The 23,739-nt window shown below is 44.2% G+C and overlaps 1 protein-coding gene across 1 annotated transcript in view; it reads right to left on the bottom strand.

Moving 5' to 3' along the window:
* SLC7A14 (solute carrier family 7, member 14) overlaps positions 1–23,739 on the bottom strand; it is an 82,093-nt gene that overhangs the window by 5,154 nt on the left and 53,200 nt on the right. The window contains exons 5-6 of the mRNA XM_006890359.1: positions 20,939–21,147; positions 17,351–18,225 (exon numbers count right to left, since the gene is read on the bottom strand). Of these exons, the coding sequence (XP_006890421.1) occupies positions 17,351–18,225; positions 20,939–21,147 (1,084 nt within the window). The remainder of the gene's footprint in view (positions 1–17,350; positions 18,226–20,938; positions 21,148–23,739) is intronic.

Raw genomic sequence — 23,739 nt, 5'->3', positions numbered from 1 at the left:
TGGGACTCGGGCCTGGTAATGTTTGCTCTGAGCCCCCCACAGTTTTAAAAGTGTGTCTCTCTGTCTTCAAACCATATTTCATATGTCATACTGCAAACCAAGAAGCAATTAAGTGCAGGCAGCCTGACGAAATGAACAGCCAGCTCCAGGGAAGGCCTCTCTGAGATGCTGGCAGGCTGTGTGACATTTATCTGGTTTGCTGGCCCTTGAGTCTGTTCTGGGGAGATGGTATGCACTAGAGGAGGATTGTTGCTGTTGTTGTTAAGTGCCGTCGAGTCGTAGGTGACTCATAACGACCCTATGAACGAAAGTCCTCAACACTCGTGTGACTTTCTTCCTCTCTCCAGGTTCATAGGGTTTCCAGAGGCAAGCTATTATGGAAGTGGATGCCACACCTGCTTCCAAAGGAAAGGAAAACAACCTGGAGAGGATAAAGGAATGGAGGGGAACAGATGAGGGGGAAAGAGAGATACAGACACAGGGGAAGAGAGAAACAGAGAACGAGAGAGAGACAGAGAGAGATTAACACACAAAGAGAAACAGAAAGACAGAGAGACAGACAGAGAGATTAACCCACAGAGAGAAACAGAGAAAAATAGAGAAAGACAGAGAGAGAGAAACAGAGACAGACAGGGAGAGAGAGAAAAAAGAGAAACAGAGAGAGAGAGACAGAGAGAAAAAGGGACAGACAGAGAAAGAGACACACACACACATACAGAGAGAGAGAGAACCTGTCCTAGCATCTGTGCCACATAAACAGCTCTTTGTGATACAGGAGTAAGCAGAGCTGCTAAAAGCCTCCTGCGTGGAAGCAGAGTGTTTTGTTTCTGCTTTTTTTTTCAGTTGGCGGAGAAAACTAAGCATGATGTTGTTTCTGAAAAATCTGTGAGGATTCTGGGAATCCTGAACCATCTAAACAAAGCCTCACACACCACCTCTGAGGTGAGGGACTGAAATAGCACGGCGTTCATGTCGCTCCTTTCCTCCGCAGGCCTCAAAACGTTACACAAACGTGTTCTCTCGTGGGCACCTCTTGGGCTGGCTGGCTGGGGGTGTGTGTGAGTGTGTGTGAGTGTGTGTATGCTTAACTGTGTGCTCATGTAGGTTATGATTATGTGCATTTCAAAGCAAGGGAACCGGGCCCAGACAGCATATGCGATTGTCCATGGCAAAAAGGAGAGGGGTTAGACCAAGAATCCTTCAGCTCTCTCCACATCTGAATCCAGCGAGCTCCTATCTCTGTGACACTTCCCACCCATGAGGGAACGCTAGAAGGTCTAGACTGATTGCAACTTAACTTTTTGTTTGGAAGAATTTGGACATACACAAAAGTGCAATGAGTACCCCGTCCTCATCACGCCACTCCCCCTCCGTGGCCACTGCTCTGCTTCCTTTACTTGGTTGAATCTCATCTGTCTTGTTTCCTCTGTAAATACTTTGGGTGGGGTGCATTTCTCAGACGGCTGGTGTTTCCATTGCCCAAGGAGTTGATTCTGACCTCAGCTTCTGGGCAGCAGATAGCCAGGTCTTCCTTCCTGGGCACTTTTCAGTCGCTGAGAGCATAGACATGTGCACCACCCTTTGGAGTCCCAGGATAGCGCAGGTGAGGAAGCTCTCAGTGTGTGGCCAAGAGGTTGCCTGTGTGAACGTACACAGAGGTACCAGGAAAGGTGGAGCTTGCCTTCTGCTTCTGAAAGATCGCAGTTCTGAACACCCTGTGGGACAACTCTGCTCTACGCCCACGGGGTCACCGCAAACGGAGTCAACTCAGGCAGCCAACAACAACAACCTCCAAAACAAAGACACAGTTTAAAAAAATGGAAGATGGTATTTTCTCACCCGAAAATGAACAAATCCTTAAGGCCACCCGTTTTCCAGCCAGTGTTAAAATTTCCATGTATTATTATTCAGTTCAACTCATTACTGTCAGGTGAGAACTGACTCAAAGCTAATCCTCCGGGGGATTTGCTGAGGCTGTCAGTGCACAGAGGGTTTGTCCGTCTTTTCTGACTGCAGCTCTGGGTAGATTGCAACCTCCAGGGAGGCTCAATATTTGAGCTGGGAGCTTCGCTGTCTAAGGACGAGGTCAACAGAGCACCCCAAACTAAAATCACACGAGGGAAACCTTCTTCAAAGACATCGCTGATGTCATTGTTAGCTGCCATCAAGCCGACTGAGACTCATAGTGACTCTACGGACAGCTTGCCTGCTGGCCTGAACCAGCACAATCTCTGATGTGCTTGAACTTACTGTCACAATCACTGCTTTGAAGTTATATACTTATTCCAGTTCAGACACCATGCTTGAAATAATCTCTGGGTGTCGTTAGTTAAGATTTTCACTGAGACTCACATCACAGACTTCTGGCCAAGTTTTTACGCCTTTTCCCCCCACCCCAGTTCTTCCCCTTTGCCTTTTCACAAAAATTAATTTTAATGAAAGTTTACAGAGACTTAGGGTTTCCCGTCATTCACTGTTGCACTTTTCTCCCTCCCCACCCCGCCCCCCAATTCACTCTTCTCCTTGAAAAGTAAAAGAAAAACTCTTTCATTGTTATGCAATCCCTCCCCCCAAGTCCACTCCATTCTGCAGCCTTCACTGTGGACTCCTGTCATGACAATAATACCCAATCATATATCCCTTTTGAACAGTTCTCTCCCTCATCTGTTTCAATGAAGTATACATCATTCCTCCCCTCCTTCTCTGTCCTCCTTCAACCCTGATGTCAGTCCCGTTTTACAACAGTGGCCCTATGCAGTATTTGTCCTTTTGTGACTGAGATGTTTCACTCAACATAATGTCCTCCAGGGACACCCATTTTGCATAATATTTCATGAGTTGCTTGTTTTTCTATGCAGCATAGTATTCCATTGTGTGAATATACCAGAGCTTCTCTGTCCATTCATTTGTTGATGGGCACTTGGGTTGTTTTCAGCTCTTGGCTATTGTGAACAAAGCCACAATAAATGAAGTTTCACTTTTTAAGAGTGAATTTGATTCTGACATAAACTGAGATTCATTTGGAACCAAGCTTCAAGTAGAGGACTAACTACTAAAGGATGTTATTTATGCTGTTTGGATACTTAAGCCTGCAGATCCTTTGATACTTAATTCCACTGCTTGGCAGTTACACATTGTATTGTTGTTGTTGTTGTTATGTGCCATCGAGTCGTTTGTGACTTATAGCGACCCTATGTACAAGAGCCCTAAACGCCGTTCTATCCTGTGCCAACCTCACCGTCTCAAACACATTCATTCCCACCACTCCATTCACAGAATCGATCCATCTCATCGAGGGTCTTCCTCTCCTGCACCATCCCTCCACTCTCCCAAACTGGTCCCTCTCCAAGGATCAGTCCCTTCTTGCAACATGCCCAAAGTATGTCAGACGAAGCTTCAGAACCCTTGCCTCCAAGGAGCAGCCTAGCTTCACTCCCTCCAGGACAAACCTGTTTGTTCTCCTAGCAGTCCATGGTATATTCAACACTCTTCTCCAGCACCACAGCTCAAAGGCATAAATTCTCTTTCAACCCTATTCACTGTCCAACCCTCCTTGTATATCTGTAATAAATTAGTTAGAAGCCAGTGGAACAGTAGAGACTCAGCAGAGACTCTGCTTTTGTGCTACAGTGGGATGGGAGGTGGCATACGGGCCCTGCTGGAGTGGTGAAGGGCGGGGAGACACTGAAGCTTGGTGGGCAGCAGGAGACACCTGGGTGGGGACCAGGGCAGGGCTTGGTAGCAGCAGGCACCGAAAGAGTCCACTGTTTAAACAACAGATATCAGATACCCGTGCCGGCCGTGGTCAAAGGGAATAGCACTGAGTTTCTGTGAAAGGCTGTTCTCATTAAAGGAAATGTTCCATGGGGAGGGCTTGACCTCTTTTCTGGACAGACATCCTCTGGTGGAGGATGTGTCCTGGGTTGGACCAGATGAAGAATCAGCAGCACACGACTGGACTCTCTTTATGTCACAAAGCACCCTGTACTCAGAAAGCCCATGCAAAAAGGCATGTTCTCATCTATCATCCTAAAAAAAAAAGGATTGTGAAGAAACTGATTCATGATTGAAATGCTATGGAATTGCTAGACTCTAAACTAAAGACAATCCCCATGAAACCATAAAACTCAAGGCACTCATTGCCATCGCGTCAGAACCAACTGACAGTTGAGCTGCTGATGGGGTTTTGGAGGCTGTAAACGGCACAGGAGGAGGTGGGTCCTCCTCCTCCAGAGAGGCGCTGTGTTTTAGGTTAACAGTGCGTCTGCACCCCCAGAGCCATCCCATCCAGGGTCTCCTAGTGGAGAACGAGCAGTCCAGGCCTCCTTCTGCCCTGGGCATCAGCTGACGAAAGATCTGCTCACTCTTCCTTGCCAATCAAGTGAATGGCCCTCCATCTAGAACTGAGGCGGCCGTGGAGAGGTGAGCTTCTGTATTACATTGGAGCACATCCAGAATAAAACACGTGTGAAAAAAGAGGCTGGTGACCTGAGGGTGAGCAAGAGCCTATTTCCAATCCACAGGCGGAAACCCAGGCTGGAGAGCAGACTGTGACTCTCTAGGGTCTCCCATGCTGCCTGTCCTCTGTGCGCAGCTCCAAGCTCGGCCAGGGGACATGGCCCCTGACCCAAGTGGGGTGGAGCCACCCATTCCTGGGGTGCACGTTCCAGCAGGAAGCCCTGCCTGCTGCAGATAACTGAGGCACTTTGTTATACCCAGAGGCCTTTTTGTTTTCACTGCTCTGGGATCAAATTTCCCAAATAGACATCTGCCGATGCAGAAACGATGGTAATGAGAAGGTGTCCTCCACACCCACAGCAATCACTACCAACTCCCACAGCTACTGACTATTTTTATTTTGAGTATCACTGAAGCCTGTTGGTTATAACAACAATGAGTTTTGTTTGCTCTGGCGTGGTCAGGAAGAACAGGTTTAGGATGGAAGGCAGAAAGTTCTCCCTCCAGCCCAGAAATTGATCTAATCTGAACTCACTTCAATTTATGCACCAGGTCCCCGTTCAAAAATGCAGTTGAGGCCCATTATTTAATTTGAGAGGTAAAATGAACATGAGGCATAGTGAAACCCTAATAAAAGAAAGGAACTCTTAGACATTGTGAGTGGGATTATAAAATGGTACAACCATTCTGGAAGGCAGTCTGGCGCTTCCTCATAAAGCTGAACATAGAAATTCCATATGACCCAGCTATTCCACTACTTGGAATATACCCTGAGAAAATGAGAACTGAGGCACAAAATGAGATTTGTATACCGATGTTCACAGCAGCATTATTCACCATCACAAGAATATGGAAACAGCCCAGATGTCCAACCACAAATGAATGGACTGACAAATTATGGCACATTCACACAATGGAATACTATGCAGCACGCAGGAGCAATAACTTTGTAAATTATTACCTAACTTGGGAGGGACTGGAGAGCATTGTGCTGAGTCTAGCTCAGTCTCACAAGGATAAATATTGTATACGACCGTTATTGTAGAATGAATATAAGCATCCAGGAGGGGTGGGGGAATGAATCATCGGGTTTTACAAGTTGATGGGTGGTTGGGGTGAGGAAAATTGAAATAATTTGTTCGAATTTGTATTCAAGTTTTGTAAATAAACTAGTTGTTGTTGTTAGGTGCTATCGCGTCTTAGACGACTCATAGAGACCCTATGAATGAAAGACCTGAATACTGTTCATAGAGTTTCCAGAGGTAAGCCATTTCAGAAGTGGATGCCACTCCTGCTTCCAACCTTGTTTTCATCACGAAGCTCCAGCAAACACTGTCCACCATGGGTAACCGTTATCACATTTGACACATCAGTGTCACAGTAACATTAGCATCACAGCAACCACGAGTTATCTCTGTACAGCAATGCACAGACCAGTGGTGGAGTCATCCAGGAACTACCTGGCCACCTTCTCTTCCCCTATCCCTTCAGGAATTTAAGCTACCTAGGCCAAGCCTCAAGGGCTTCACTCCTAGCAGAAACTAAAAAAGAAATTAAAAAAAGAAGGAAGAAAAAAACCACGTGTTTTCTAAAAACAAGCAATCTGAGTCGAAACATCAACAGCAATGTGTCTGTGTTCACTGAAAAGATGTGGCAATGGTGGGCAGGGTTGAATGATGATTACTTTTTATAAAACAATGTATAGGAATGGCTGTACAAAATATAATGCCAATGAAGGAAAGGGTAAAACACAATGTATGCAAATTTTGTAAAAACCCCAAACCCCTCAACTTTAAAAAAGTGAATTTAATGGTCATGGGGGGAGAGCTGGGGGCCTAGCGTGTCAGGAGTTGCACAACCAACCTCCAACAGCAGATGGTTCAAAGCCATTATCTACTTTATGGGAGAAGTCTGGACAAGAACCTCTCCTGTGATGTACAGCCTCTGATGTGACCTGCCGGCACCAGACCCCTTAGAATTGCACTGGCCCAACACCATCTCCATCCTGGCCTGCGTGATGATCTTGGTCTTCTGAGCACGGGTTTGTTTGTTGTGTTTGTTTGTTTGTTCTTTAATATTCAAGTGCCAATTGTTTCCTCCTCTGCCTGAAAGGAGAGCACCCCGGTGGCTTAGTGCTAGAAACTGTGCTGCCCACTTGAAGAAACAGGGTATGGGTCCACCAGATGTTCCACAGAAGAAAGACGGGTGATCTCCTGTGGGATATACTTCCTCTGAAAAGCCTCTGGAGGATCCGCTATGATGGGCTTCTGCTCGACCCTAACCCTAACCCCAACTCCAACTCCTAATACTAACTTCCTAACCTTACCCTTAACCCCAACCCTAACACTAACCCCTAATCCCTAACCCTAACCCTAACCCTAATCCCTAACCCTAACCCTAACCCTAATCCCTAACCCTAACACTAACCCCTAATCCCTAACCCTAACTCTAACCCCAACTCCTAATCCTAACCTAACCCTAACCCTTAACCCCAACCCTGACCCTTAACCCTAACACTAAGCCCTAATTCCTAACCCCAACCCTATCCTCTAACCCTAACCCTAACTGAACCCTGACCCTAACCCTAATCCTCCCCAAAAGGAGAATTTCAACCCCCAATCATTTTCTTTTATGCCCTCTACCTTTCTAATGCACGGCCCCTTCCCTTCCCTCTTCTTGTCGTCATTACAACGACTGCTTTGGGTCAGTGTCCAGTAGACTCAATAGTAGTCATAAGGTATCCCGTCACTTTAGAATATTTATGTTTTAGTGTAGAATTCATGAAGTCCATTGTCCAAATCACAAGTCTATTCTTCTCTAAGTCTCTATACAAGCATTACTTTTACTCAGAGTGATTGGAAAAAAAAAATAAAAAGCCAACAACCCCCAGAACACCAAATGAAAATGCGTCAGCCTATCTCCACCTCAATGAGGGTGAGGGGATTGGATAGCTGTTTTACCAGGTGATTAGAATAAAGGGAACATTGGACTAGAGTGGTGTCCTGGAAAATACCATTGTTCGGTGTTGTCACTGGGGTCTGCTGGTTTCATGTTCACTACGTCCCTCCCTGTCCAACTCCTGAGTCGTTCATTTCCCTAACTACAAGACCTACGAGAAAAAGAAAATGAAAGAGGCTTTTTGCTCATTCTGTTGCAATTAGTAGACATTTGCTGTTTGCATAATTTCTCTTTTCTGAGGGCAAAGGAACAAGTGCTGAGTAATCTTGTAGCAACTTATGATTCATTTTGCTCTATGAGTTGTGCTCTTCTGAAGGTCAAAAGCTTAGCAAACATTGTTACAAAAATGCTGTAATTAAGATTCATTTAGAGAAGGTTGGGTAAAAAAAAATATGCCTAAAATGATTACCAAGTTGTGACTCAGCCTAATCATGTAAATCTTTTTAAAAAGGAGCTGATATTTCCTAAGAAGCTCAATTTAAAAATATCTCCACTGTTCTTGCCATGAAAGTTATTATATTTCTAGAGAGAGTAAGCAGGAAAAGTGGACAGTTTGAAGACCCCGAATTTGCTGTGCGCCAAGATGTCAGTTCTGATTTCCAGCAAACATACAGGACAGAGTAGAAGTGCTTCTCAGGACATCCTGTGCTGCAACCTTCAGCAAAGCATAGAATCAAGTCTCTTCTTCTGAGAAGCTGTTGTTGGTTCGAACTCTCTGAAGCATAGAAGTAGGATGTTTATTTCCGGCCCCCTCCTGAAAGGTAACGTGAAGTTGTTAAAAATGATTTTTTAAAAACAGGGGCTTCTAGTGATTGAACTCTGTGCGTTTCTTGTCCACCACTCGATGGTCATTTTGTTTTCCTGGAAGAGTTTCCCTCTTACTGTGGTGTTAGAAGCAACATCATTGGTGTTTCAGACACCAGGAGGGTCACTTGTGGTGAACTGAGTCACCCGGTGTGAATTGGTTTCAGCGAAGCTTTCAGATTGAGATACACTAGGAAAAAGGACTTGACATTCAACTTCTTAAAAAAAAATGTCAGTAATAACCCAACAAATAGCAGCAAAACATTCTCAGACATCATGGCTGAAGATAACCTCAGATTATAAGACACTCAGTCTATGACTGGAGAAGATCTGGGCTGCCTCCCAGGGCAGTGGCTGCTCTAATGATGAGAACTGAGTCAAGATATCAAGACCTTCAACTGCTGATAGGACATGTCTCAAAATGAGAAGGAACAAACACTCGTTAATAATAGACTACGTGGTAAGAAGCTGTGCTGAAATCCCAATGACCAGCTGCTCCGTGGAGGAGCATGGCAATCTCTTCCCGCACGATTTACTCTCTCTGAAAAACTGTTGGAGGGCCAGCTACGGGTCGGTTCCAACTCGAAGGCACAAAACAAAAATAATGATACATAAAGTATGGATCTAGGAAAATGAAAACTTGTAAAAAAATATATGCACACCCATGTTTGTTGTGGCTTTGTTCACAATAGCAAAGAGTTGGAAACAACCTAAGTGCACATCCACAAATGAATGGATAGAGAAGCTGTGGTATATTCATACAATGGAATACTCTGCTGCATTGAAAAACACAGAACTCATGAAATATTATACAAAATGGATGGCCCTAGAGGATATTGTGCTGAGTGAAATATCTCAGTCACAAAAGGACAAATACTGCATAGGGACACTGTTGTAGAATAGGACTGACCTTGGGGCTGAGGGAAGGCAGAGAAGGAGAGGAGGAATGATGTACACTGCATTGAGACAGATGAGGGAGAGAACTGTTTACAAGGGATATGTGATTAGGTATTACTGGCATGACAGGAGTCCAGAATGAAGGCTACATGGTGGAGTGGACTTGGGGGGGATTTCATAACCATGAAATAATTTTACTTTACAAAGAGGAGAGCGAACTGGAGGGTGAGGTTGGGCAGGGAGAAAAGTACAACAACAAATGAATGAAAATCCAAAGTCTTTGTAAACTTCCATCATCATCAAGTGAAAAAAAATTAAATACTTGAAGGTAGTTATCCAAGGTATTAATGAGCTAAAATGAACTGGTATTGGCGAAAAGAAATGACAAATTATACAGGAAAAATGCCACATTTGTTGTAAAAAAGAAAAAAAAATCATATTCCTGAAGCACAATGTTGTCAGTTTTAGGATAATATCCATCTGTCTATAAACAATGACGGCCAAGACTCCTCAAGCTGGTTGCTGTCATCTCAGAACCAACTCAACGCTGACCTTCCATGGAGTTTTCAGAGGCAGCAAATCTCACGGGCAGAGACTGGCTCTTTCCACCTGCTGGGCCGCCTTTGGATTAGCTGCGCAACTCTCTCAGGACTGAGTCACTCATGCTCCTCCACGTCCAGAAGAAAGATCAACCTACAGGATTTTTGGTCAATGCATCAGAGAGCTGGACAATGACTAGGGAGGATAGAAGGAGAATTGATGCCTTTGAGCTGTGGTGCTGGAGAAGAGTATTGAGGGTACCATGGACTGCTAGGAAAACAAACAGATTCATCCTGGAGAGGGTTAAACCAGGCTGCTCCTTGGGGGCAAGGATTCTGGGACTTCGTCTGACATACTTTGGACATGTTGTAAGGAGGGACCGGTCCTTGGAGAGGGGCATCATGCTTGGTAGGGTGGAGGGACAACACAGGAGGGGAAGACCCTCTATGAGGTGGATTGCTTCAGTGACTGGGGTAATCGGGATGGGAGTGTCAGAGGCAGTCAGATTGGCACAGGGCAGAGCAGGGTTTAGGGCTGTTGTACATAGGGTCTCTATGAGTCGCAAGCGACTTGACAGCACATAACAACAACAACAACATCTTCACGAACCATTTATGCAAGAACATGAAGAAACAGAAGATTTTTACCAAGATTTTTACTGCAGCCTGCACACACAATCTTTGGTGATTTGAAACCAAAATCGGGGAGGGGAGATGGAGATCCGCAACGGGAAAACATAGCCATAACTTTACTACCAACACCTCTCTGGAGGTTCAAATGCACCAGAAGTTCGTTGGGAGAAAGATGGGCAAGCTCCTCCTCTATGATTTTTAGCCTCTGAAATCCCACTAAAGTTCGGCTACACGTCTGTGCAATTTGACAACAGTGAGTTTTGCTATATGTGTGTTGCTGTTGTTGTATGCCATGGAGTTGGAACCGATTTATAGCGGGGTTTCCAGAAGCAATACATCTCATGGGAAGTGGTTGGCCATCTTTCTCCTGTTCAGTGGCTGGTGGGTTTGATCTGCATGCCTTTGGGTTAGCAGCACAATTTCCTATCACCAAGGTACCAGACCTCCCTTTTAAATATATGACAATAGAATTTTGCAAGATCAAAACTTCATTTATTGTAAATAATTTTTTTCAACAATGTAAATAGTGACCGTATGTGTCGATCTTGCCAGAAGGAATACACAGGAATCAAACTGACTACATTCGTCGAAAGAAGACCAGACGGTGACTGTGGGACAGACCTATCAACTGCTCAGATGCAAGTTCAAGTTGAAGTGGAAGAACAAGCCCATGAGAGCTGAAGTATGACCTTTAGCATATCTAACTTGAATTTCGAGACCTTTTCCAGAGCAGATTTGATGTGTTGGACATTAACATCAAAGAGCAAATGGGTGTGGGATGACATCAAGTACATTAAACTTGAAGAAAGTAAAAGTCTCTTTTAAGACAGGAAAAGAGGGAAAGAAAGACTGCAAGGATGCAGAAGAGACTCCAAAAGTTGCTCTTGAACTTCAGGTAGCTCAAGTGAATGGGAGACTTTAAGAAAGATGCTGGAAAGAGGATTTCAAAGGTTTCATAATGAAGTGTGAAGATTTCATAATGAAACATGAAAATAAACACCTGGAGTAAAAGAAAAGAACATACTTGCTATTTCTTAAATGCAAAGAATTGAAAAAGTAAAGCCTCAAGTTATAATTCTGAAGGATTCTATGGGCAAAATATGAAATGATGTGAGAAGCGTCAAAAGAAGAAAGAGTACACAGAATGACTTCACCAAAGAAAACCAAAAAACAAACAACCCCAAAACACAAAACCCCAACCCTGGTAGAAATGTAATCATTTCATAAAGTAACATGTGACCAATAGCAATGACGGAAGAAGTCCAGAATCTACCCAGGAGATTGTGATGCGTAATAAGGGCTGAGAATCTGCGCATTGAGGGTGAAACTTGGTCTTTTACAGCCTGCGCAGTTCAGAGAACCAAAGCTTCAGCAGCAGGGCTTGACTCCGTAGCCATCTTTCCCGAAAGTGATTTCAGGCTGCACTCTGGAATCACCTGGGTGCCTGTTGAGTTGCAAGCTCCCTCGACACGATGGATCGATGCAGAAACAGCAGCCATGGACTCAAGTATGTCAGAGATGAGGCCAGAGCAGGGCAGGTCAGAGGTCAGATAGGTTGTTCATAGCATCTCTATGATCTGGACTTGACTCGGTGGCACCCAACACCAACATGCCCTCTGCTCTGGAGAACGCTGGGCCAGAGGGTGGCACTTCTCCAAGGCTGATGAGTGACGGTTTCTGGCTGAGAGTCTGGCATTTGTCCTATCAACAAGGTTGCAAAAGTTTCTCAGGGAGTTTCCCACTGAGAACGCGGAGGACAGGCTGAGCAGGGCAGGTTCACATCGTCCTTTGGCATGTAAGGGCTGCTTTGTCTATTCTAGGGAACAAGGATTCATGCTAGATTTTCTAAAGAACAGCAGGAAAGAAATATTGTATATTGAGCTTACCGACATGACCCTGTTAAAGCCATAAAAAGAAGCCATGTAAGGCTGGGTCTGGGTGGTACAAACGAATAAGTGCTTGGCTATTAACTGAAAGTCTGTTCTTTACCGTGCCCCACATGGCACCTGGGGAGAAAGGGCCAGAGACTTACTTTCAAACAATTGGCCACTGCAAACCCTGTGGGGCGTGGCTTTACTCTGACACATGAGTGCACCACGTAGTTGTTGTTGTTGTTGTTAAGTGCCATTGAGTCACTGACGACTCATAGTGACCTTATGGACAAAAGACCTGAAAACTTCTATAACTTTTGTCCTTTCTCCAAGTTCATAGAATTTCTGGAGGCAAGCTATTTCAGAAGTGGATGCTACTCCTGCTTCCAAGCTTGTTTTAACTGGGGAGCTACACCAAACATTGTCCACCATGGGCAACCATTATCACATTTGACGCATTGGTGTCACAGTGTTTAGCATCACAGCAACCACGAGTGACCTCTGAACAGCAAACGGACAGACCAGTGCTATACCACTTAGAAGAATGTTTGACCAAAAACAATTAAAACCAGGTCTGAGTGCCACAGGTTAAAATTACCCACTTTTGATTTGGTAGCATAACTTTCTATTCACCAGACCCCAGAGCTCTCTCTATGTTGTTGAAAGTATTCTAGGGTGATTGGTCTTTGGTGTTACAGATGAGTAAATGCAGTCCCAAGGAATTGAAGTAATGTTTCCAAGGTTAAAGACAGGGATGCGGCAGAAACGTGCCTTGAACCTGAGAAGTGCTTGACTACAAAGGTTAGGGCCCCGTCACCTCCTTGCTTTTGACAATGTCTCTGGCATTGCACAAATGATAGAGCCAACATATTTGCAGTGTCCAGAGGAAAATGCAAACATGAGCTTCTATTTGAAAACAAAGGATTTCAAGATGCTAAGAACAGAACATAAAACCAAGTTTAAGGCCCTTCTGAGCATGGGGAATGTGTGACAGCTGGTGCACTCAGAAACCAGCTGAGGCTACATGCTAATATCCACAAACTTCACATCAGACACTTGGAACACATATAACAATCTGCTCAGAGACACCCCATTGGAGTGGTGGGAGACTCAGGACTTCAAGCTGTACAATGATTCTGGTTCTAATGACAGTTCTGCAACTAACTTCTTGTGGCCCTCAAGTTCACTAGACATTAGACATGAGTCTAATGTTTTGTGGCTTCAGTTCATTTATCTGTTAGATGTAGAGGGTGAAGAGCAGGAGGGCAGTAGGTCTTGCCAGTGTCCCTGGAACTTGAGTCATTTGTGTATCACGTTTCTGGCACAGTGACTATGATCATGGACTCTGGAGCCACACGACCTGAGTTCCTAATCTAGACTTTGCTATTCTCTAGCTATGTGCTTGGGCAAGCTACTGAACTTCTGTTTCCTCATTTATGGAATAAATAAGTTAGTGTGAGATAAGCTTTTAGAATAAAGACTGGCATGCAGTAAATGCTATAAATATTAGTTATTACTATGGAGAAGGATGTCATGCTTGGGAGGGTGGAGGGACAGCACAGGAGAGGAAGACCCTCTATGAGGTGGATTGATTCAGTGACTGGGGTAATGGGGGTAGGTGTGTCAGAGACAGTGCGATTGGCACAGGATAGAGCAGGGTTTAGGGCTGTTGTACATAGGGTTGCTACGAGTTACATGACTCGACAGCACGTAACAACAGCAACAACTATGAATTCTATGGTACCTGTACTGGTATTATTTTACCCCTTTAATTTGGCTCCATTTTAAGGTTTAAAGATCATGTGTAGTTTCATCCTAAGCACGTGTGAGTAGCTCTAGTGGCATATGGTCCACAGCAAGTTGCACTAGTGAGCAAAAAGCTGAATGTCTCTTCAGCTTTGTAAGGAACGCAGCCTCAGGACTGGAGGAAGACTCATTGAAAACTTGTGCTATGCAGTCAACACAACCTTGCTTGGTGAGAGCAAAGACTACAGCCTTCAATATGGATTACACTTTAACATAAAGAAAATAAAAATCTTCACAACCAGACCAATAAGCACCACCAAGATAAACAGAGGGAAGACTGACATTGTCGAAGATTTAATAAGTCAGACCCATAATGAACGCCCATGAAGCAATGATCAAGAAATCAAACGGGCTTTCTCCCAGATCTGTAATAAAGTGCTCATGGATATTGAAAAAAGAAAAAGAAATCAAATGATGTCTTGCATTGGAAAAACGTGCTGCAATATAAATTTTTAGAGCATTGGAAAGCAAATATGTCACCTAGTCTATTAGGACTGAGGTACACTTGGCCCACAAAGCTCAGTATTTTCAGATAGTTTACACACATGCAAAAGCTGGACAGTGATTAAGGAAGACCAAAAGCTCGATGCATTTAAATGACAGTGTTGGCAAAGAACACTGAAGACACATGGACTTGCCAAAAAACCGAGAAGTCTGTCTTGGATGAAGCATAGCCCGAGCTGAGAAGGGTGAGACTTCACTTCTCCCTCCTCGGCTGTGTTATTAGGACGGAGCAGTCCTCAGAGGAGGACAGCATGCTTCGTAAAGTAAGGGCCAGCGAAAAGAGGAATACCCACAACAGACGCATTTGTTCTGTGACTTTCTTCACAATAGCAAAGAACTGGAAACAACCCAAGTGCCCATCAACAAATGAATGCATTGAGAAGCTCTGGTATATTCAAACAATGAAATATTATGCAGCACTGAAAAACAAGGAACCCATGAAATATTATACAAAATGGGTGACCCTGGAGGATATTATGCTGAATGAAATATCTCAGTCACAAAAAGGACAAATATTGAATCGTGCCACTGTTGTAAAACGGGACTGACATAAGGGTTGGGGGGAGACTGAGAAAGAGGGAATAAATAATGCATACTGCATTGAAACAGATGAGGAAGAGAACTGTTTAAAAGGGATATGTGATTGGGTATTATTGTCATGACAGGAGTCCAGAATGAAGGCTGCACAGTGGGGTGGACTTGGGGAGAGGGATTGTATAACAATGATAGGATTTTTCTTTTACTTTTCAAAGAGAAAAGTGAACTAGGGTGGGAGGGAGGTTGGGCAGGGAGATAGGTGCAACAGTGAATGAATGGGAATACAAAGTCTCTGTAAACATTCATTAAAATTAATAAAAAAAGTAAATAATAAAAAAAGATGGATTTGCTCAGTGGCTGTTACAATGGGCTGAAATACAGCAATGAACGGTGCAGCATGAGGCCGTGTTTCCTTCCGTTGAACAAAGGGATGTTATGAGTTGAAATTGACTTAATGATGTCTAAAAACAATGCACAAAACAAAAGAAAGTGCCTTAATATACTCTTTAAAAACAGCCCATGTCTCAACAGTGGGATGGACACCACACTGTGGCTAACGTTGTATCAGATGACATTGATGGTCTCTTCCAGGTTTCATAGTCTATGAATCAATGCTCATTTGTGTCTATATCTTCATTCATTCGACAACTATTTACCGAAAATAGTTCTAGTTGTTATAATTTGTTGCATTATTATTTATCACTATTATTTGACAACTATTTGACTAGACTAATTCTAACCCATAGGTAATTTGTTCAAATCCATCAGCTGCTCCACAGGAGAGTGGGCAGTCTTCTCCCATGTAATTTATAGCCTCTAAAAACCCACTCAAGGGTCAGTTATAAGTTGGTTTGATCCAATGGCAATGCGAGAGTAAGAGAGATAATATGTCATAGACACTGATGACATGTGGTTGAACACCCAAATCCTTGCCCTCAAAGAGTGGATCTGCTATTAAAAATATTAAGAGTATCTACAGCTCCTCACACAGGCTAATTGGTGCATGTAAACCTGTCTTGCTTCTCCTGATGGCAAAGATCATTTATTACATTGCTTTCTTTTCCTCAAAGCACTGTGGTTCTAGTTAGCTAAGTATTTGTTAGCAGTTTGGCCAAGTTGTGAGTTGTTATTTTTGCTCTATATCGTCGAGTAGAAACCAATCAAGAGTGGCTTTTCAGAGGCAGTGAATCGCATGGGAGGAGATTGGCCATCTTTCGCACAGGGAGCGACTGGCAGATTAGAACCTAGCACCTTTGGATTGGGAGCACCATTCCTTACCACTAACTGAGAACAGTGAGTAAGGAATTTGAAAATCAGTCTTCTTTAAACAGTCCTCCAAAGTATGCCACTCGCAGCAACCTCAGCCATATCGAAAACCTCAGTGACCATCAGAAGTGATAGAGAGGTAACACAAATACAATATAAATTTGTCACAACGGAAAGTTAGTTATCTTGGGAAACGTACAGGACTTCTTCAACAGAAGCTGTAATCGGCATCCAACGCTCTGGACAATTGGGGATTGGATTGAGCCCAATCAATTCTTCACAAGAAACAGAGGAAATCCATAAAGATGATGAAAGATGTGGGCTTCACAAAAACATTCAAATATAAAGAATGAATAACGAACATAAAGAAAAATGGAAAAGCTCTTGAATATGTCCCAACTGAAATATAAATGGAGGCATGTGTAACGGTGCCACGTGCAATTTTGCTGGAATAAAATATGCTTTCATACTCACACTTTATTCATACTTTTTACATTTTACAAAGTAGAGTATGGCTTCTTTTGAATTGAATTTTTCCAAAAACAAAATCCAACAAGTGTTTCACCTCCCTTGTTTTGACTATGCTATTTTGTTTCCTGTTCTATGTGAATTCACTTCAACTGGAGCTTTTCTACTACTAGTTATCCTAAGAGGAAAGCGTCTATAATAACAGTCAAGTGACAGATTAAGCAGCACAATTCTTCCAGAGCCAACAACCAAGACTTTAACAGGCAGAAAGGAGACAATCGCCTGAATGACGATGGCCTCCGTTGTTTGGAAGCAGGAGTGGCATCCACTTCCTAAACAACATGCCTCCGGAAACTCTATGAACTTTGAGAAACATCAGTAGTTGTAAAGGGGTTTCAGGCCTTTTGTTCACTGGGTCACCATGAGTCATGCTTGACTCTAAGGCAATCAACAACAACAACAACAACAATATAGAAAGCAATGGTTCCTAGAACAATCCTGATTTCTCTTAGAATGACTGTGCCTCGTCTGGGTGGGAGGTAATAGCGGGATCAGCCCTGTCCAAGGTCTTGAAAGGGGTCCCCCAGGGTTCCCAGGGAGGTCGCTTACCCACAAAGCACCAGACGGCGAACCGGATCCAGGTGATGGTGGAGAGCTTTAGCATGAGATAGATGTTCACCAGCATGGCGAAGGCAGGCACAAACGGGAGGCAAGGCGCCATGTAGGGCAGCTTCTTGGGGTTCTCCGGCTGCTGCAGGATCACGAACACCAGCGCGCTGATGATCAGTACCATCAGAACCACGAGGAGGACGGCCCACCAGCTCTGCTCTGAGATGTAGTCGGAGCCGAAGATGATGAAGGAGCAGAAGACGAACATGAGGATGAAGAGGAGGAGCACGCAGACGGTCACCGTGTGGCCCGTGGCCGCCGTGGGCCGGTCCATTTTCCCCGGGAGGCCCAGCCGGATCCTCAGGGTGTAGTAACGGGGGCCGATCAGTTTCTTCAGCTTGATGAGATAAATGTTCTCGGATTCATCAGCTTCGATGCCCGTGGTCATGTCCACTGTGCCGTAGTTGGGGTGGTTGACACTGTAGGCGGACTTGTCTGATTTCCCTATGAGCATCTCATTGTCACCCAAGGAGGGTAAGTTCTTGGCCCCACACGTGTTGGTGGCTGGACCAGAAAACTCTTCTTCGCTCACAGGGGAGCAGATCTCCTTCTCACAGTCGGCGAGGATGCCCTCCTTCTTCTTCGTATGCTCCTCAGACAGGAACTTGACCAAGCCATCGATGTTACTCTCGGGCTGGTATCGAAGGAGCAGGACACAGACGGAGACCAAGGTGTAGGCCAGGAGCGTGCCGATGGACATCATCTCTATTAAGTCTCTTAGGCTGACCAGCAGGGAGAGCAGAGCTGCCAGGAAGCCTGACACAATGCAGGCCACCACGGGGGTCTCTGTGTAGGAGCTGACGTGCGCCAGGAACCTGGAAGGGAGTGAAAGAAGGCTGTTAGTGGTGGCTGTGGGTGGTGTTCGATGCCAACATGGCTTAAATTCTCCTCCTCCAATTACTTCTCGACTCACTGCTTTAATTATATACAGTTGCTCTCTTTTCCCAAGATTTGGTTCCAGAGAGAACCATGTAATTCAGAGAGAATTTACCGTAACTCCTTGGTTTTGTGTCAATCTTCTTGAATTCCTTGGCTTTGAGTCAATCTACTTTCTATAAAAGTTTTTACTTCAATATGCTGTGCTGAAGGGTTGATTGGATCTAGGAGGTATGTCAGAGAGCGACACTGAAGCCCAGGCTTTGCCATGATGCCAGGAAGCTTCAGAGTTTTCTACACACGTGCTATCCAAAACGTGACTCTAGAGACAACAACATAAGCAGCATTGGGGAGAAGTTGCTGGAACTATGGATTCCCAGGTTTCAGGATCTCTGGAGATGGGGGCTAGAGATGGGGTGCTTCAAAAGACCTCCAGAGGATTTTGGTGACTTTTATTTTTTTAAAATTTTGTTTATATTTTTGTATGTGTATGATCAAACTGGATCTGACTGGGACAGGAGATTGGCCCTACTTCTCCAGTAGAACATCTGGTGAATTCAAACCACACACCTGGGGGATTGCAGTGCAGCTTCTTGACACTAGGCCACCAGAGTTTGCTGATTTTGGCAGCTTTTAAAGTCTGAGAATCACTCCTCTTCTCTGTAAGGATTTAGCCGGTAAAATAGCATAGTCTTTAAGACCTGTGCTTATACACGCAGGCTCAAGTTCAGCTGGTTGGCAACTGAAGAGGAAACTGACGTGATGGCTTAAGATGTGGGAACTTCTCCCAGCAGGTCCAGTAATCCCCAGTAGATTTCCCTCCTCTTTACTTTCTCCTCCCGACCATCTTCTCTTCTCTCTTCTTTTCTATTCCTCACTTAGTTTCGTGATCCACACAGGCTTTATACTCTTTTAGGAGAAGCAGCATTTTTTTAATCTTCATTTTCTTTCACAGCAGAAAAAACCCCAATTTTGAATGTGTGCAACTGTCACACGCCCCCACCACGAGCCTCTGAGTGGGTCCAGCTCCCCAGATGTGGCAGCTCTGACCTTGTAACTACATCAGGGCACGTGAGGAGGCATGACTCAGGCAGAGAAAATGCAAGGTGGCTCTCTCTCAGAGATAAAGTCTCTGGGTCATCTCTCTTGCTGCACCAGTAAAGACCTTCCATGGTTGACTCCTTGCCTGTACACTTAAAAGATGCCTTGCGGACAGGTCTCTCACATGTGGGAACTGGGAACCAAGAAATGAAGTTGTATGTACTTTGAAGCTACCATGGGCGGAGAGGTGATGTTGTGGTGAATGAGGGGGACCGGAACGGTTGATATGCTGATATGGTGAAAATGACATCGGAGTCATTTTTAGGGGCTTGTGAATATATGGATGTAGTTAATGATCTTGGAGGTGGACAGTCAGAGATACAGATTGTAGCTGGACACTAAGCACCTGGGAATCTGAAGCAAGTTTTTTTCAACTCCCTTGAGTCTTAGATTACTTATGTGCAAGGCAGAGTTGTATGATGTTTCTTTCTACAAAGCAGTCAGCAGACACAATTGTTCACGCGATGGTGCCAGTGTTCATGAAGATGGTGCAGAATCAGACGAGGCTCAGCTCTCTCTCTTTTTTTATTTATTGTGTAGTTTAATTCTTTTTTTTATTAAATTTTACTAATTTTAAGGAGCATTTACAGAGATTTTGGGTTTCCATTCATTCATTGTTGCACTATTTTCTTTACCTGAATGAATGGCATCTGACAACAACCTGGTTATTACTATGGTTGGGTTCTGTTCAGAGAATCTTTTTTTTTCCCCAGTGTAAAATATAGTTTATTGTGATCCACACAGTCAAAACCCTTTATGTAGACAATAAAACACAGATAGACATTCTTCTTGTATTCTTTGTTTTCTTCTAAGTTGCATCTGACTTCAGCAAATATATTTCTGGTGCATGGCCACTTTTAAATTCATCCTGAACTTCTGGCAGTTCTTTTTTTTATTTTAAATTTTTTTAACTAGTTTATTTGCAAAATTCTAATACAAATTTGAACAAATTCTGTCAATTTCCCTCACTCTCCCCCACAGCAAATTGTCCAATCCAAGGATTAATCCCCTCTTCCTCCTGCACATCCACATCCCTCTGCTTCCAGCCTCTCCCACCCCTCCTGGATCCTTATACTCATTCTGCAATAAAGGTGTTATACAATTTAGTAGACAATCTTGTGCTTTATTGTTGCTTTGAGCTTTTCAACTTCAGATGGGCTGTAGAAAGAAGGGCAAGTGGCACCCAATGTGAGGGGAGGCCTAAGACATTCCTAGGGGGGTTTCTTCCATCCAAGGGCCACTAGTTCATCCATTGGCCATCTGCCATCTTCACACAATGTCACACAGTAGGAAAGGGACAGTGGGGCGGGGGGTATGCAAGTTTGTGCTGAATTGAGAGACATAGGTTCAAACCAAGGTGCTATTTAAGTATTTCAGTATATTAGAAATTTCAGATATCTAAGGGGATATTTCATTGCATTCAGACTTTTAGCTAGGATATAGAACAAGTTCCATGGTCTAGGTGAGAGGTATTCATATCAAATAACAGGTGACAGCATCCTTGGTTAGATGCAATAGAGCAAAATAAGTCCCACCAAGCACAGCGCTTACCTGAAAAGGAGCCCGTCACCAGCCATGGCATAAATGACCCTCGGCATTGGAAAGAGGGAGCCCAACAAGCTGACCGTCAGTCCTGCCACTGACCCAATTGCCACGATGAATTTGGCAGCATAGAACCCATGTGCTACAAACATCTCCATGAGCGGGGACTCCGTGTCAATGGCATAATATGGCACCATCAGGGTTAAGATCATGCTGACCTGTTAAAACAAGAAGAGGCATGGCTGGAGGTAGAGAGGGCTGACAGCACGGACGGATAGATGCCCCATATGTCCTCAGTCCTAGACTCAAGCAAAAAGCCTGCAGGGCAGGTGGAACTGGGTACTTTGTGGTATGAGCCTTTAATATAAATCCATTGTTGAGTCTTAGAGCACTTAGACTCAATATTGTCTTCCTAGATGTGAGTTGAGCAGACTAGACCAGATAAAGCATAGTTTATACGGCCCTTCGTTATGTAAGGAATAAATCTGAAGCCAATTTAGCCCTATTAAAGCAGCTTAGAATTACAGTTGGAGGCACTGGGGTTGCCATGAGCACCTGCCCACAGGGACAAACCTATCATTTCTTTTATACTTTGAAAGTCCCATAGAGTCTTAGCTGTATTGTTTCCCCCTCTGCGGACCAGAAAGAAAAACTCCCCAAATCAGAGTTTAGGTGGTCATGAGGGGTGGGGTGGCTGGCTTCAGCCAAATAACTGATGAGGTCCAGATGAGAATTCTTATTTATATTTCATAATGGAAGCTTAAGGGAGCTCTGGTGGCCTCGCGGTAAGAAGGGATGCTGCAGTCCTGAAGGCATGTGGTCCTGATCTCCCAGCAGCTCTCTGGGAGAAGCTACGGGCAATCTCCTCCCATGTGATTTACTGCCTCTAAAAACAAAACCGACTGGAGGGTCAGCTATGAGTTGATGCCAACTTGATGGCAATTAACAACAACAATATTGGAAGCTTAGTACGGGGAGCCAGATAGGCCAACAAATTACACATCAGGATGGAGACCTTTGAGTCCACTGCCACTTTGCTCAGCTGGTCCCTCAGCTACAGGAGCCCAGACCTATCTCCTGTCTTGTGGGAGATCTACCACAACATCTGTCTCTACAGAATTTTCCTAGGCAATGGAACTGCCAGTCAGATGGGGCTTCACATGATCTGAGAAGGCCATTCTCGTCATTAAGACATTATGCTGAGTGAAATATCTCAGTCACAAAAGGACAAATACTGCACAGTGCCACTGTTGTAAAGTGGGATTGACATCGGGGTTGAGTGGAACCTAAGAAAAGAGGGGATAAATAATGTATACTGCATTGAAACAGATGACGGAGAGAACTGTTTAAAGAGAGTATAGGATTAGGCATTATTTTCATGACAAGATTCCAAAAAATGAAATGGAAAGTGGACTGTGGACTTAGGGGGATTGGGAATTGTATAACAATAAAATAATTTTTTTTTCTTTCCAAAGAGAAAAACAAACTGGGAAAGGGGTGGGCAGGGAGGAAATTGTGCAACAATGAAAGAATGGGGAAAAATTAAATGGAAAGAATATGCTATAAAAATATATATGTTGGGAGAGAACTGTTTAAAAGGAATATAGGATTAGGTATTATTGTCATGACAGGCGTCCAGAACGAAGGCTGCATAGTGGAGTGGACTTGGGAGAAGGGATTGTACAACAATGAAAGAATTTTTCTTTTACTTTTCAAAGAGAAGAGCGAACTTGTGGGGAGGTGTAGGCAGGGAGAAAAGTGCAACAATGAATGAATGGAAATCCAAAGTCTCTGTAAACTTTTATTAAAATTAATAACAATAAAAAAATTTAAAAATCATTCATTAAAAAAAGAGAGGAAAAAAAAAGAAAAAAGTTCAGAGACTGAAGAGGTGTATTTCTGGACCCCTTCCTGGCTTATCCCTCAAGAACTGAGGTCATTCTATGAAAACTACAGCAGCCAGAAAGCAGGAGGAGTCATCATTGCCCAGCAATTGGGCCCTTCTAGTGGAGGTGGACCAACCTGCTGGCCAGCACTAGACCAAACAAGCCCTGAGGTATGCAGCCTAAAAGAGAGTGCTCCCAGAACCGCCACCATTTGTTCATTGCTTGGTGTGGGGGCGCTGAGTACTCTGTCGGTGATTAGTGACATTCACAACTGTTGTCATAGACTTAGGTGTGAGGCAAAGTCCCCCAGAGGAGGAATGACACAAGGGGACAATGCAGGGCAGAGCGGGCATTCCCTCTTGCACTTGCTCTGCAGAGAAACGATCAGGGTCTGAGTGATGGCCGTCCCAGCTGTAGAAAGCGGGAGAAGGGTATCTGAATTTCAGCCACATTCAAGGCTGCTCCCACATCATCCTTTAGTTTCTGGACAAACTTGTTTTGCAACGTGCCTCAAAGATCAAGTGGTCTAGCTTCTTTTGGTGGTTTCAAAAGATAGTTTTTCAGAAGGAGGTAGGGATGCAGAGGAGACTGAGGTAAGAGGGGCTTCTCTCAAGCTAAGGTAGGGCTGGCAAGCCCAACCCCAGCGACAGACTATTTCATAAACATGGTGATTAATGTGAGTGGAGCCCCCGGGTCCCGGGAGTATTTGAGTAACCATATGCCTCAACACCAACAAAGAGAGAGCTCTGTGGGCCTGGTGGATAGAAAGTAATGCTACCAAGTCAATGGTGGGTGATTTTAATCTGTGACCCTCAGGCCTGGTTTTAATAGTTTTTGGTTTAACATTCTAAGTAATACAGCACTGATCTGTCCATTTGTTGTACAGAGGTAACTCGTGGTTGCTATGATGCTAAACACTGTGAC

Source organism: Elephantulus edwardii, unplaced genomic scaffold (assembly GCF_000299155.1).
Source record: "Elephantulus edwardii isolate Elephantulus edwardi_28Jun2011 unplaced genomic scaffold, EleEdw1.0 scaffold00088, whole genome shotgun sequence".
NCBI classification, from domain to species: domain Eukaryota; kingdom Metazoa; phylum Chordata; class Mammalia; order Macroscelidea; family Macroscelididae; genus Elephantulus; species Elephantulus edwardii.
The sequence above is the reverse complement of the archived record's forward strand: the minus strand, read 5'-3'. Positions and strand labels throughout refer to the sequence as shown.